The sequence below is a fragment of the Chrysoperla carnea genome, chromosome 2 (assembly GCF_905475395.1).
Source record: "Chrysoperla carnea chromosome 2, inChrCarn1.1, whole genome shotgun sequence".
In the NCBI taxonomy this organism is placed as follows: domain Eukaryota; kingdom Metazoa; phylum Arthropoda; class Insecta; order Neuroptera; family Chrysopidae; genus Chrysoperla; species Chrysoperla carnea.
In genome coordinates, this window is record NC_058338.1 from 44835297 (window position 1) to 44851432 (window position 16136).

Here is a 16136-nt window from a genome sequence, read left to right on the forward strand (position 1 = left end):
TGAAGCAGACTTTTAGTTCATTACTCGATTAAGCGGGTAAGCGAACACACTTTTTTCTAATTCTCCTCACCGATTCCGTAGGCGGCAACCAACTTATCTCGTTACACAATTTGTTATCTGATTATAGGTGGCGGAAACATACTTTCAAAATTGGTCGAATTTCACAAGAATTTAAATTAATATTAGAAATAATTCCACACTTTGCACCGGCACATATTGCAATTGATAACATTCGTTTGGTAGATTGTTATCCAGAACCAGCAAAACGCAATATGTGTGTACCGCACCAATTTCGCTGTGCGACAACAAATGTTTGCGTCAATGTTACCCAAGTGTGTGATATTAATCACGATTGTAAGAATGGTGAAGATGAACTTCAAGATTGCGGTATGTAAATTTTTTTAACGATTTTTTCACTTCCAAACTTAGTATTGCAATATTCCATTTATCATCGACGAATACGCTAACCTCGACTTTTTCCAAAAAAAAAAAGTTAAAAAGCTGGCTATACACCCGCAGAAAATAATTCTGAAGGAAAGTGTGTACGATTAATGATAACGACACGTCAAAAGATTGCATGTAAACTAGTGGCAAATTCATGAATTTCAGACCTTATTCTTTTAACTATCTCCTACTGTTCCGGAAACACTCTGTACATGCCGAAGATCATAATTCTAGAATAACTTGGAGTCTTATTTTTATCGATTTATGAATAACAGTGTAAATAGACAATTTCTTATCTTACCTTTTTTTTAGATAAAATCCCATTTGGAGGCCGATGTGATTTTGAAGATGGTTGGTGTGGATGGAAAAATGATCCTTCCAAACAAATAATATGGATCCGAAACCATGGATCTATATCTTTTAATCGCACAGGCCCATCAATGGATCACACTTACCATAATAGCTTAGGTATGTATTGAATCCTATTGACAGCTGATTTATCCCCACAAATTAATGAAGTAAAGTAGCTAATATATTTTACTTTTAGTAGCTGATATAGTTTTTTTGAAAGTCCAGTTTCGCACATTAATTAATGTTTATACAACAATTACCCAACAAAAAAGCATCTTTGACTTCCAAAATTTGACTTCTTATACGGTTGGTTATGGCCACAGGCTTAATTCTCTTCGAAAATTTTACTTATTTACTTATGACATATCTCGCTAACATATGGGCCAGTGTCTAGAGGATCATCAAGTATTCCCTTTCATATTCTGCACAAAAGACAAAACAAGATAAACCGCGTCTCAAAGACAGTTCAGTCGAAAGTATCTAATAAGTATCATAAGTATCCTTATCAGAAAGTTAGCTAGAATAATGTTGCCTGCCAACTACTGTTTTTCCTTTAGTATACTTGGACTTTTACACGGAATCCTGAGGTAAGAAAACAATCCCAAATAAGCAACTGACTGCTTTAAACCATTCAAATACCCGTTAAACAGATTTGATTGTTTAATGATTTTTGAAAATATTACCAAAATAAAATAAAACTAATTCTTTATTTTATACTAATACTACTAATAATCTTTATTTTATACTTTCAGGGCATTATCTTTTAGTTAACATGGCTGAATATATTGATGTAGCGTCTTTTGCTGCAACAGCTTCAATTAGTAGTGCTATTTTTAATCCCCCGCCAGCGGTGCATAGCAATGAAAGTTCTACCTATCATAATTCATGTTCGGTAAGTTTTCGGTTTTATTAACTTGTAACTATGAGGGAATAGGAATTTTTCCTGTACAAGTATAATATTATTTATTGACTTATATTTAGATTTAAGTTGATGGGCTTATTTATATATGAGCTAGTTCAAGATAGAATTGTAGGGGTGGCTAATATTTTGAATTAATTGTACTTACATTTTAGGGTGGGTTTAAATTATGATATCCTAGCTCCTAGCGTTTACTCGCGATTGTCGCGTGGTTTTACCACAACCTTATTTCCTTAGCCGAAATTGTTCCTTCCTAAATGGTATAGGCATTTAAAGGCCTAAATAATAAACTAATTTCATTAACTGTTTTAAAATAGGTTCGATTTTATTATCATCAATATGGAGTTCATAAAAGTGGCTTAGCATTAATGCTAATTGAGCTTAAACCAAATGATAATGTTAGCACAGAAATTTGGTGGAGTTTTGCTGATAAAGAAGACAAATGGCATAAAGGAGTTGTAATTTTACCCAATATAACATATAGGTAAGTAAATTTGGAAAAAAATAATAAAAGAAAGTCTTTTTAAGTTAAAACAAAAATTATACTTTCAGATATTATTTACAATTTAATGCCAAGAAGGGCTTAAGATTTTTAAGTATTGTGGCATTAGATGATATATCATTGAGTCCAGAATGTTTTGGTCTAAATATACCTCAAAGTGAATTACGCGGCTATAATTATTGGAGTCCACCAGAATTTATTGAACCAAAAGTTAAAGAAACGCATAAAGATTTTGTAAATCAAACTTGTAAGTTATATTTCATTACTAAAATAGTTTTTACAATTCCTCTCTTTACTTCTACATACATAGGAAAGACCTGTGTTTTTTTTAATTGAATCAATAATCTTTAACTAAAATGATACAAAAATATTCGAGTTGAAACAAGTTGTGTGAATTTCCTTTTAGATTATCAAATAACAAGTTGTGGCGTTAAAGGTAAAGACGGACCCACACCAGAAAATTGTTCAAATTTTTATCAAGAAACATCGTTAGAAGATCAAATTGAAGTGTTAAATACTAAACCATTAAAAGGAATACAAAGATGGATTGTTCCGAGTACTGGATATTACACGTAATTAACTTTTTTATTAATTTGCGATTCTCTCTGCCTAAATCTAAACCATTAAAAAATTTGATCCATTCGCAACAAAATCTGAGAATAAATAAACAATCTTTTTTTTTTTTTTAGAATAATTGCTAAGGGCGCTAGTGGTGGAAAAGGCTCTGGTGGTATGGGTTCATCTAGGGGAAGTATAGTTAAAGGCATTGTAGAACTACACAAAGGAGAACGACTCTACATGCTAATTGGCCAAGAAGGCCGCAGTGCCTGCGTAAAGGTAAATGGATATGTTATACAAAGCAAAATCTAATTTTTATTAAAACGGTTAAAAATATGGTTTTAGAGTTTAGGCAGAACGTCTAATTCATCGTGCCAAGCTTTTTGGAATGAAGATCGAAACTTAACAGGTGTTCGCGGAGTATTAAAAGCAATTTTACGGGACGGTGGGGGAGGAGGAGGCGGAGCTACTTATATTTTTCGAATTCAACGGAAAAATAGTAAAACAGTTATTGAGCCACTGTTTGTGGCTGCCGGAGGTGGAGGTCTAGGGTTAGGCCAATTTGTGGACAATAATCTTCATCATGCACATGGTTTAACAGCGAAAAGACCATTTAATGGACATACCATAACCACTGATAAAACTTCCGGTAAATTTCGTACTCGGTAACCTTTTGATCTAACAAACTAATTGCAAACTTTATAATTTAAAGGGGCTGGAGGTGGTTTATATCGGGAACCAAACACAACCTTCACAATGTTTAGTGGACATGCACTTGAAGATGGAGGCCTTGGCGGAGTGCCATGTTACGATTCAAAAGATGGTGCTGGAAGTGGTGGATTTGGTGGAGGAGGTGGAGGATGTACTAATGGGGGTGGCGGTGGTGGCTATTCAGGTGGTAATTCATGGACACCGAATACAACTAATGGCGAAGGTGGAACGTCGTATATTTCAAATTTTACTTTGGAAGGACACCGTGAAGTTTTACCAGGTCAACATACCGGTAGTGGGATGGTTGTAATAATACCAGCGAAAAGTGAAAAATGTGGTTGTTACTATCGATGTGTTGCATTAGACGAACATCGGGCACAGACAGCTTGTATTTGCCCTGTTCCGAATTGGTTTTTGGGTCGGGATAATGTGACTTGTTTGTGTAAGTCTTACGTTTTAAAATCGTTGTTTTATAATCAAGCTAATTGAATATGTTTATTACAGTGAACAATGATACGCCTACTGATCATAATTTACTTATTGGTATCCTCATCCTTGTAATTTTCTTCCTTGCTGTTGGATTTGGTGTTCTATGTATAATGTTATGTAAGCAAAACTAATTCATATTCCTTTTTTTAATATTAATCAAAAAAAATTTTTAATAGATAATCGCCATCAACGTCGAAAATCGGAAATATCAAGGAGAAAAATGCTTTCCGGCGCCGAATTACAATTAAACAGGCTTCGTATGCAATCCGATAATAACGTACTTTTAACAGAATATAATCCGAATTATGAGTTTGGAGGGCAAGTTTATACGTTAAAAGACTTGCAAGACATACCAAGAGATCAATTGCGTCTAGTAAAGTAAGTTTAAAAAACTATCGATTTACGTATATTATCAATATAAAATAAATGAAAATATACAATTGACTGACTTTATTGTTCAAATACGCTTTATAAACAGTGTCGAAGATCAGACCTTGCATTTTTTATGAATTAGATAATTTTAAAAAACACAAATATTTAAGTAGGTAGACCAAACAAAAATGGCGCTCTTAGCCACCATTTCGAAATTTTTTTTAAACACTACCCGTTAGGTTTAGTTTACAATCAAAAGACTCAATAATTGAAGCTACCCAGATAATTTTCATCCTTCTATCTTGTATAGTTTTGGAGAAAACGGAAACTGAAGTTTTGCCCTAATTTACCACCTTACGGGAAAACTATGATGCTCGTTTACGGGCTCAACCTCACATTTTTCGTCCTGGAGACACACAAAAAAATTCAGATAGATATCTCTTTTCGATTTTTAGTTACCTAATTAAGGTATTTTATTTACCTATAAACAAATTTTGTTTATAGCATCAATATTTGTAAGCGTAACAAACTAGGGTCTAAATTTAATATAAAAACTTTAAAAAATTTATTTCTTTTTTAATTCTTCTAGGGCTCTTGGTCAAGGTGCTTTTGGTGAGGTATATCAAGGTTTCTATAAGGCGCGGCAAAGTGATGCTGTAGAAATGCCTGTTGCCGTAAAAACATTACCAGAAATGTCTACACAACAAGCTGAAATGGATTTTTTGATGGAAGCTTTAATTATGTCAAAATTTAATCATCCAAATATTGTGCATTTTATTGGTGTTTGTTTCGATAAACATCCGCGATTTATTGTTTTAGAATTATTGGCTGGTGGTGATTTGAAAAATTTTCTAAGAGAAAGTCGCCCAAAACCAGTAAGCTAATTTAAATTGCTCTTGGCAATTGAATTCCGTTATTTACCTATAACTTGTAATTCTAGGAAAGATCGAGTCCTTTAACAATGAAAGATTTAGTATTAATTTCAATAGATGTTGCCAAAGGTTGCAAATATATGGAAGAACATAGATTTATCCATCGAGATATTGCTGCCAGAAATTGTTTATTAACAACTAAAGGTCCTGGTAGAGTAGTTAAAATAGCAGATTTTGGAATGTCGAGAGACATTTACAGGTATGTTTTTGGAATGTTTCTATTCGATACAACCTTTTAAAATTTTTATTTTTATAGATCTGATTACTACCGAAAAGGTGGTAAAGCGATGTTACCAATCAAATGGATGCCACCTGAAGCATTTCTTGATGGTATTTTTACTAGTAAAACTGACATTTGGTCATTTGGAGTTTTATTGTGGGAAATTATGTCAATGGGCTTTATGCCATACACAGGATGTTCAAATCGACAAGTAATGCAATTAGTAACCAGTGGTGGTCGACTGGAACCGCCATCAAATTGTCCAGGACCGATTTATGGTATAATGACACAATGTTGGCATCCAACACCAGAACAACGGCCCACATTTTCTGTACTTTTAGAACGATTAGGTTATTGTATACAAGATCCTGATGTTATTAATAATCCTTTGCCAGTATTTACAAAAGCACCATCAGCCGAACGTGACACGACTGTTATGAGACCAAAAAATACGGATGGTACTTATTTACAGGTAAGATTTTAGTATTGCGCATAGATTATAAAAGTCCCATCACAGCAGTTTTATAATTAATGCATTGCACTGCACTTTTTACTTTATAGTACCTACAATAAAATTAAATATCTATAAGAAAAAAAGGTTGTGCGTCTTGGCACTATCTTGGCAATTTGGCACAATTGTTTATTGGGTTGTAATAACGTCAACTTCGTACCGAAAAATGGAGTACTCAATGGGGAGCGGCTTTAACCCCCTTTTGAGGGTTTAAAAAAACAGTTTTATACAAATTACAAAAAGAATATATGGAAAAAAAAAAAATAAAAAAAATTCAAATAAAAGTGGTAGGTGAAGTATTTGTGCACATTTTACTCTATTTGACTTTCTAGTTTCAAAATTGACCTCTCCTCCCTGAGTTGTCGATTTATCGGTAAGTTGTTACAACCAAATAAATAACTGTGCCAAATTGCAAAGTTACAACACTTTTTTTCTTGTTACCATGATTTTTTAAATAATTTATTGTACTATTAAGGTAAGCGAATATAGGTGTGCTAGTAACAATTCTGATGCAACCTATTTCAGTGATACCCAGTTTAAAAAAGCTACAAAAATACGCTTATTAGATGTGGAAAAAAATGTATACTGTATATTTGATCTTAGATACTACCAGAAATCAAACGAGAAATGTTGAAGGGTCCAAATTGCGTAGTTTAGATTATCACAAGCACAGCTGTTTCATAATTATGGCATTTCACAGCTCTATTTTTCTTAATAAAACGAAGTAAAAGTACCTAATTATCATCATTAGATAGAACACATTGATTTTTATGCCATAGATGTTTAGTTGCCGCTATCACTTTGCTTTCAGTGTTTTGAGAATCAAAAAATGGATGTTATAACTTGCTTCGCTAAAGATCAAAGCTGCCAAAAAACTAATTAAATTAGAAATTCAATTAATATATCGTAGGTACCAAATACTGCCGATTATTTAATACCAATACCCACAACAACATCGTGTACCACAACGATATATGATGGAAGTGCTGAAACATTACTTGATGAAGATGAAACTGATGTAATTGAAAACAATTGGGAAACAAGTTTCATGATGCCACAATCAAAATCTACAACACCATTATTACGTAATAATGTTGATAATGAACAAATAAACAAAACGCCAGTAGTAAGTGTTTTATAATTTTATATTTGTATTTGCTCTTGCTTTTTTATCTGTCCTCAGTTAAAGCAGGCCTTTGAGTTTTTTCGGTTTGAGTATATTTCAAGGGCTCCAAACTAATTTAGGTAGTAAAATTATCGACTTTTAAAAAATGGTGACACTCTTTTTTCAAAGAATTTATATAGAGAAAGAGCCCACGACGATTTGCCCTTTTTTATTTTATAAAAGCTGAAAATTTCAATTTTTACATCCCCAGTACAAGTAAGAACGATCCTCGACTATGAAGTTTAGATGATGGTGGGTTTGGCAGGCAACAAGTAGCAAACTTTCACATTTTCGAGTAGTTGCGTTGTAGGTAGTGAAATTTTTCGATAAACTCTTTTAATTTGACTTTATTTGAGGTCAAATGGAGAAAACCACGTTTTTCTAGCATATATAAAACTGAAAAACGAAGTTTTGGAGGAGGTTGTTTTAGAGGGATGGGCACAATCGAAACGGTCAGATATTTGGGGAAACATCTTTTCCAATTTTATACACCTACGTGATACTTTTTCTATGGGTTACCTGCCAAAGTCACCAAACTTCATAATTGGGAATCGTTCTTACCTGTATTGAAGACAAATACAGGGAAACTTTCTGCTTTTATAAAATAAAGAATATCAGATCGTTGCGGGCTCTTGATCCAATATGATTTATTTCAATATGTTCTGCAAAGAAACCCTTTTTAAGGTGCAAAAATCACTGAGTAATGACCATCTTATCTTTCTTGATGTAATTGACAATTTTGGGTACCACACACGAACTCAAATATGATCTAGCAGCTTTAATTGATCTGGGCCTCGTTCATTGAACTAGTCTTTTCAATGTAAATAATTGTTTTCTTTACAAACCTCTTGGATGAAAGTCATATATACACACTGATAATTAATTAGGGAAATCTCCAGAAGTCCAAACTATCATCTTTAAATTGTCCTTTGCTGTTACATCTTCCAATTTATTCAAATCCGGCAGTCAAAATTGTTACTATGTTCGTATAAATATTATGATTTCCAATTTTATAATTACATTTTGCAAAACCGATATGCCCTTAATGGAGTTAATAGTCGTTTTTGAATGTCCAAATGAGTTTTTATAGTGTTTCCTAAGATGTGGACTTTAAAACTAACTGACTTGAGAATTTTCCAACTATTTTGAAAGTCTTATAGAATTTGGACAGTTCTGAGTAAAATTATCTAACTTAAGTAATAAAAACAATTTTAATAACATTAAAAGGTTTCTTAAACTATCCATGTTATCTTCCACGCGTGACCTTAAAAGATCTTTCAATCTTTACTAAAGCTAAAATAGATCTTTTCCTGCTAACTGGGCCATATTTTTCTCGACTTCTCATACCGCTGCGTTTTAATGAATGGTTAATAAGAAAAGATACAAGAATCACATTATTACCTTCGTCCATTTTCGCCCAACTTCATAAATAAAAGTGTTTATCGTGTAATTTTTATAAAGGCCTTTAGGTTTGCCTATTATACACAAAATCAGCTCTGCCACTCGATGAATTACACAAAAGAGGGAAGGCACATTTCTCTTCTTAAAAAAAACCGCAACATCTTTTATACAGCAACTTAAGTTATACAAAAATTGTCTACGCATTGAGTCTAAGATAAATCCATGTTTTGATTCTCGTTAATCAGAAAAATTTTAACTTTTTCAGATAATTTCTGCAATAAAACTCCAACAAAGTTTTAGCATAAAATTCTAAACTAACTAAAAAACTAAAATATTGAAAACTAGTAACAAATTGATTAAAGTTATAGTTTTACAATAATAACATCATGGTATTGTTTTCCACATTTAAAATAAAAACTAACCATCCTAAAAGAATAAAGACGCGTTATTAAATGTTGAAGGCGCTAAGATTTTTATATACACAACCAAGCTATTAAAGGAAATTTTTTTTATTAGCTGAATCTCTGCGAAAAATCATCGAATTTAGAACCTCAAAAGATCGTTTGAAAACTTATATTTTCTAATTTTTGAATCTATTGCTCAAAAAATTTTATCATATATCTACATTTGTTGACCAAATTGCACAGAAGGTTCAAAGGATGAGAATTGTCAACCCTTAATTTTATATAAATCATACCTAAATTATTTTACACTAAATTAAAAATTATTTTAAAACAAATTTGTTAAGACCATTCCAAAGCTGATTTATTTTTCTTAAAAATGAGCTTTAAACCTTCCCGTGCAAGCGTTTTGGACCAAGATATTTACTTTCCAAGCAAAATTGATACTTCTTCTATCTTAGGAAATAATTATTGTACTGAAATTTTTTCAATACTTAGATATCATTCATTCGAAAAACTTAAACTACCTTCTTTTACGCCGTTGTATATTGTTTTGTAAAAAATTTATCTGTTTCCCACTTTTAGTTTTTAAAACATGTCAAAAAATAGAATTTTTCTATATTTTAGACATACATATTCAAATATAGTATTAGTTTTAACATGATTTTAACTATACGGTACTGTGCTGTACTGTATGTGTTCTGTATGATAAATAATAATAATAAATATCTGTGATTCTGTATATATTAGACATCTCTCTTACACTACTCACACTAACATTTCTCACCATTTTAAACCCCCGTGCAAAGCGGCAAGAGGTTATAAATATTTTTGAATAATATATTCCAAATCTAGAAAGTATAAGTTTTCAAACGAGCTTTTGCGGTTCCAAATTCGATGATTTTTCGCAGAGATGCAGCTGTTTTGGCAAAATTTTGAGTTAACAAAATTTTTCTTTAATACTTTGGTTGTGTATATTAATACATCACTTTAATAATTTTAATATTTTTCTAATTACAGGTAGAAAATTTAATAAATATTGATTCATCCCCACCACAACAGATTACAATAACAAATAATTCGACCACAAATAATCCAACAAACACAACAAGCCCAACAGAAATCGAATCACAAAAATTACTTGTAAATCATGCAATAAATAATCATAATTCATTAATTAATAATAATGTTAAACCATCACCAATTGTTGTAAATAATTCAACAATCACAACTAATACACCAAACAATACAACATCAGATCAGCCAACATTAAAAAGTGGTATATCATTAGATGCTAGTAATTTATTAAAACAACAAAATATAAACAAAAAACCTTATGCAAATATACAACCAAGTAATGATTATCGTACACAAAATGGTCCCTATTCAATACGATCTGAATTATTAAATGCTGAATCTGAGATCAGTTGTTAAAAATTATTTTTCATTTTAAAAAATCACATAAAATCGTTTTTTGGAAAAAAAAGGAACATTGTAATACCTACAACTTTTATATTTGTTGTTAAAAAAATATATACACAGGGTATTTGGAAAATTATTTTGTGGGCCGTGCCAGAACATAAAAATTATTCTAAATGTTTAAAAATAATTAAAATTTTAAAAGAATCTGTTACATTTTGCAAAAAATACATCCCTCTAGCAACTCAACCAAACAATTTTTTTCGAGGTTACAATTACAGATAGTATTTTATATTTTGGCTTACTAGAACTTTTTGAAGACAGTTTTCAGAGCTGTTTTTTCTAGCATTTTAACATTCATAGTATCCATGCCTAAAATTGTCGGTAGAAATATTGATAGTTATATTTTCCGATTTATTTCATACAAAATACCGAAAGTGCATTGGAAAAAGAGGCGAGCAAATAATACTGATGAACAGTATTAAAATTTTCCACCAATAATCAATAGCAGCTTGTTGGATTTTTGGGGAAAAATTTAAACCTATTTTCGAGCAATCGAATCTAAGAGAAAGGAAAATTCAGATTATTTTTAAACATAAAGAATACAGACACGAAAATTCTGGTGTACTATTGTATCTTGAACTAAAACCACCCCCTCCCCCACTACTGATTATGTGAAAGACAATTTACTTTACAAAAATAATAGGGGTAAATATTTTTATAAATTGTACACTTGTTTGAAAAGAATTGTGAAAAAAATCCATATCCTGCAATTTTTGACAAAATATTTGTGGACTGTATTAAATAAGGAGAGAAAAACATTTATTTATTTTATTCAAAAAAAATCGGCAAATTTTCAACAAAAAAAACTCGCGAGACTATTAAATCTCGAGATTAAATGCGAGACAGAATTTTCATTTTTTAAATTTTGAACACACAACGAATCAAAGAGTCAAAGACTGAGGAATAGAAAACAAATTTTATAGTTTAAAAAAAGGAAAAAAGACATTTTATCTAATATTTAACATTATAAATATACGTATTTTTTGTGAATCTTTGTGAGAAATATAGGCGAAATACTTAAAAATCGCAAAGCTTTAAGGCGGTTATAAACAAACTAAAAGAAGTCTTCTTGTTTTTCTTCATGATATTCCTTCTTATAAACAATTTTTTACGTCATTTATGGGATGACTGATCTCTACAAACTAGCAAAAAATGACATAAGAAATTTTAGAAAGTTCGCTGTATGACTTTGTTACAAAATTGGACACAGGATTCTGCTCTGGGGTACACCGCACGAGACTATTTTTTTAGAGTGCATTTGTCTCCTTCCGATTTGTATAGTTCTAAAAATTAAGTTAAAATAATTGAGAAAACTTTAACTTATCTTATAATGCTGTGGCAGCATTTTCCTTTTCTACCTAAAAACTAAAAATGTGATGGATAACGTTTTTATTAATAATAATTTTATTTCACTAATTTACAATTTGTGCAGTGCTAAAAATTGCTAAGAAAAACTGCAACGTACTGAAACGGAAACAAATCAGAAAGTTTTAGAAATTTAAATTGATTTAGAAATTTCGTTCACCTTGAAACACAACAATTTACATTTACTTGGAATTTATTATTTAAAGAGCTTTTTTTTTAAATGTGTCGTAAAAACCTTTCGTCCATCCTATTCCCAGATTTCCATTTTTTGATTTTTTTTTTTCAAAAAAACTAATAAATTCAGAATTTTATACAATTTTTTTATCGATTTTTTCAAATTTTACTTTTATGTTAATACTGGCAGTGCTGGATTTAGGGGCGGCAAAATTTTTGAAACGTCAAAATTTTAAGAGCAACCAACCATTTCAAGGCAATCCCAATTTTTTTCAATATAATTTATTGAATAATCTAATGATTAAATATCAAATATTATATTTGATTTCAACTTCAAAAACAAATATTCCTGTTTCATATTCCAAAGCAAATATTCCCGTTTTATAGCCTTCACCTCCCTTGCCCTCATTTACTGAGTTTTAATTTCTTTTACGCGGAACCCTAAGTCTAACAACCCTAAAATAAAAGTAGCTTAAGTTACTCCTTTTAACATTAGCTATCTATCATTGTAAGTCCTGTCAAAATTAAACTGACCGAGACAGACAAAATTTTAAAAATTGGTTTTTAATATAAATATCGAAAAATTGTTACTTAGACAGACTCTTCAATTTTATGGGGATTTCAACGCTAAGATGACATCGGCGTGAGTAAAAACCATGAAAACCATAATTATTACATTGAGATTGTAAACAGCATTTCCGTTAAATATTATATATCTATGCAAGGTAACATATTAGCATTAAAGTCGTGTAGATATACGCAGATAATAACAGTATGTAAAGTAGGTACTCACAATTCAAGGGGACTGGCTTTTAGTGTGTCGCTGTTCTGATTTCGCCTATACGACAGGTACTTATATATGATCGAATTTTAGCGATTTGAAAGAATGTACTTAATAAAACCAAAACTAATTTAATATCTAAAATATGTCGTTCAGAGTTGAGTGACTAACTTCATGATTTAAAAAAAAAAATATTTGAATTTTTTGCTACATCTAAACCGATATGACAATAAATATATTTAAATAATACTTTTATTTGGAAAATTTTTCTAATGCAATACAAAATATTTTAATATTTATTAAAATTTTCGTTGGGGAAAAAAACAATCAATAACATAAATAATTAAATGACTTAAATCCGTCCGAAAAATATGAATACGAAAAATAAGAATAATTTCAAAAGAATTTGAAAAATTTAATTTTAATTCGAAATTTTAATATTTATTTTGAAACAAAAATATTCCCAGTCTTTGGACATTGTACTTTGGACATTGTACTAAAAAAAAGTCGTTGCGGTACATTTATCCAAAATTTTCGATTTTAAAACAATCGAGCTACTTTCGAGAGTAAAACAAATTAACAAGCTTTTAAATATTAGCAAAAAACACAGTGTTCGAATAAAAATAAGAATGCTAGTAGATTCCTCTACCTCATATTTTTATTTGTACCGCATGACTCAAAATTATATTTTATTTTAAATTTGCTCAAAAAAAAAATTAAAATAATATAAAAAATTATTAAAAAAATGATATAAAAAAACACTTAAATGTTAAAAATAATGTTATTCGACGTTTACTAAAAAAAGTGTGAAAAATGATGAAAAAAATCACAAAAAATAGATACAATAAATACAATTAATTGTAGTGCATTTATAGACGCTTATTTTTATATGTAAATTTTAAAAATTAAAAAAAAAAAGAAAATATATCGATAATGAGTTGGATAATTGGTAAAATGGGACATGGATTACTCTATTAATGAATGTTTGCATTGAATTTCATTCCTTTATTAAAACGTTATTTATTAAAAAAAAAAAAAAAAAACATATATAAAATTTTATTGTAAAATCTATTGTAACTATTTCTAATAGTATTTGGAAAGTAAATAACGCTTGTATAAAGCCCCTTCGGAAACAATCTGAGTATTTTTATAGAATATTGCAGATATTATTTATAGCAAAATGTTTTGTCTAAAAAGTCTGAAAGATTAATTCATCCGTATCTCCCCACATTTTCTTTATCAAATCTTAATATTCTTTGTGGGTATATATCGAAATTTTCACTATTCTTTAATATTTTCAAAACAATAATTTCTGTTACAGGCCAATCTAAAAAGGAAATAAATTAAAATTTCGCTTTCTATTAAATAATAAAATACCAAAAAGTCTTTAAAACAAAACTCAGCACACCGACTCTCGCATGAGGCTGATTTCTCAGGATAAATTAGTTTTTAGGGCAGTCTGGATTAGAAGATAGATTAAACACTATATTCTCACAAACCTTAGGAAATAGACTAACTTTGACTTCCTGGTGTTACATAAAGTGAAATCTCACACGATAATTTTTTATTTTCCTTTCAAGAACCCGAATATGTTTCTAGATACAAATAGATATATTTGCTACAGCACTGTCAACTTGTAGCCTAATTGATTAGAGTCTCATTCTTAACGCCAGAAGTTGTGGTTTCAATCAATCCTTGCTCGGATGTACTTTTCCTCATAAGTAAAAGTGATGTCAAAAGCATAAAAGTTTTTTTAAAGATTGACCCTTTAAAAAATTTAACTAAAGATTGGGCATGGCATCTAGAAATTACTTCTGCTAAGACGGATAAGCTCTACTTTTAGAACTTGAATTCTTTTCCGACAAATATTTTTATAAAAATACGAATTTAAGGTTACAGGGTATTTTTATCAACAAAAACTGAATCTTAAGAAATTTTACAATAAACAATTGTGATATCGTCCGAGATTAATAAAGTACATGCATGACTCCTTAAGTCAAATAACTTAAAAAGTGAGTTTACCGAGAAAAATGTTTCAAACAAAAGTTGATAAATTCGAATTATGTTATCTTTATGTATCGTCAGTTGCTTGCTTTTGTCAAGTATTTTGTCAAGTACTAACCTGTATTAACACAAGACCCTAATTAAGCACTAAGTCAGTAACTTTAGTAAGTTCAAAACTATTAAGAAATAGTTAAAACAGATCATTAAAAAAATTATTTGTTTATGGAAAAAAAAAGAAATTATTTATTTAAAAAATTCAATTGATTGAAAGAGAGATGTTATTAATTTATATTAATCATATTATATTATCTACCTAATTATTATCTAATAAAATATATTTAAGTACTGGCATTTAAAAATAAATAAAGAAAAACTTGAAAAAATACATATTATTTAAAAAAAATAATAAACAATAATAATCTTGAAGTCCAAATATTAATTGTAAAAATATTTGTACTTTCAATCTTTGTAGAGTGAATATTAAATAATTCATTTTTGAATGGATGTAATGTATATTACAAAATAAGAAAAATACACAATTAAATATTGTTAATTATCATTGTTTTATTTTTTATCGAAAATCGAAATTTTGTGCGTCGTAGTTTATGAAAGGCATCAAATAGACGAGCACATAAGCTTGCACTCGTTAGGAAATATTTTCGTATTAGATTCTTCCACCTACACGTTCGGTTGATAAGACTAAGGATGAAGAGTTTTTCGAGCGATAATATGGTCTTAATATTTTATACCCCGTACCTATACATGAAACGATTCTATCAGTTTGACTTTATTTCGGGTCGAATAAAGATTTGGGAGGAGGGTATGTTTTTACGATTTTCAAGGGGATGCAATGAAAAAGTTTTCCAAAAGTATGACCCAAATTTAGTAGGATTACATACTTGGTTTAACAAAATTGGATAAAATTTGAATGTGATAGAGCAAAATTAAATTTTTTGGATTCTCATGAAGTTAACAAATCGATTTTTTTGATAACACAGGCAAATTTGATCCGATCTTATTGGAATTTTTTTCGTAACCCACTAATTGTGGGTCATTCTTTTCTGCTGTGATGTTAATTTTATACTAGCTATCATTTATGTGCTTAAATCCGGGACCAGGACTCCACATTCTTGAACCAATTAAAACTAGTAAATTTTGATCACAAATTTAAAAAGTATGACCCAAATTTAGTAGGATTACATACTTGGTTTATCAAAATTGCCAATATGATACTTTTTGATACTTTTTAATGAACAGCGAATATATAAATAATAATTACAATTTTAATCCAATTTTGTTTGTATTACTCTGTAATATTTACTTTATTTATTATCAACAAAATTTCGATTTTGGA

The 16136-nt window shown here is 29.9% G+C and overlaps 1 protein-coding gene across 1 annotated transcript in view; it reads left to right on the top strand.

Moving 5' to 3' along the window:
• LOC123292719 (ALK tyrosine kinase receptor) overlaps positions 1 to 10410 on the top strand; it is a 36846-nt gene extending 26436 nt beyond the window's left edge. Inside the window, exons 4-19 of the mRNA XM_044873433.1 lie at positions 128 to 387; positions 757 to 912; positions 1548 to 1687; positions 2032 to 2198; positions 2267 to 2463; positions 2623 to 2788; positions 2906 to 3053; positions 3120 to 3423; positions 3487 to 3927; positions 3990 to 4091; positions 4151 to 4352; positions 4936 to 5221; positions 5287 to 5477; positions 5535 to 5970; positions 6920 to 7135; positions 9997 to 10410. Of these exons, the coding sequence (XP_044729368.1) occupies positions 128 to 387; positions 757 to 912; positions 1548 to 1687; positions 2032 to 2198; positions 2267 to 2463; positions 2623 to 2788; positions 2906 to 3053; positions 3120 to 3423; positions 3487 to 3927; positions 3990 to 4091; positions 4151 to 4352; positions 4936 to 5221; positions 5287 to 5477; positions 5535 to 5970; positions 6920 to 7135; positions 9997 to 10410 (3826 nt within the window). The remainder of the gene's footprint in view (positions 1 to 127; positions 388 to 756; positions 913 to 1547; positions 1688 to 2031; positions 2199 to 2266; positions 2464 to 2622; positions 2789 to 2905; positions 3054 to 3119; positions 3424 to 3486; positions 3928 to 3989; positions 4092 to 4150; positions 4353 to 4935; positions 5222 to 5286; positions 5478 to 5534; positions 5971 to 6919; positions 7136 to 9996) is intronic.
• The last annotated feature ends 5726 nt before the right edge of the window (positions 10411 to 16136 follow it).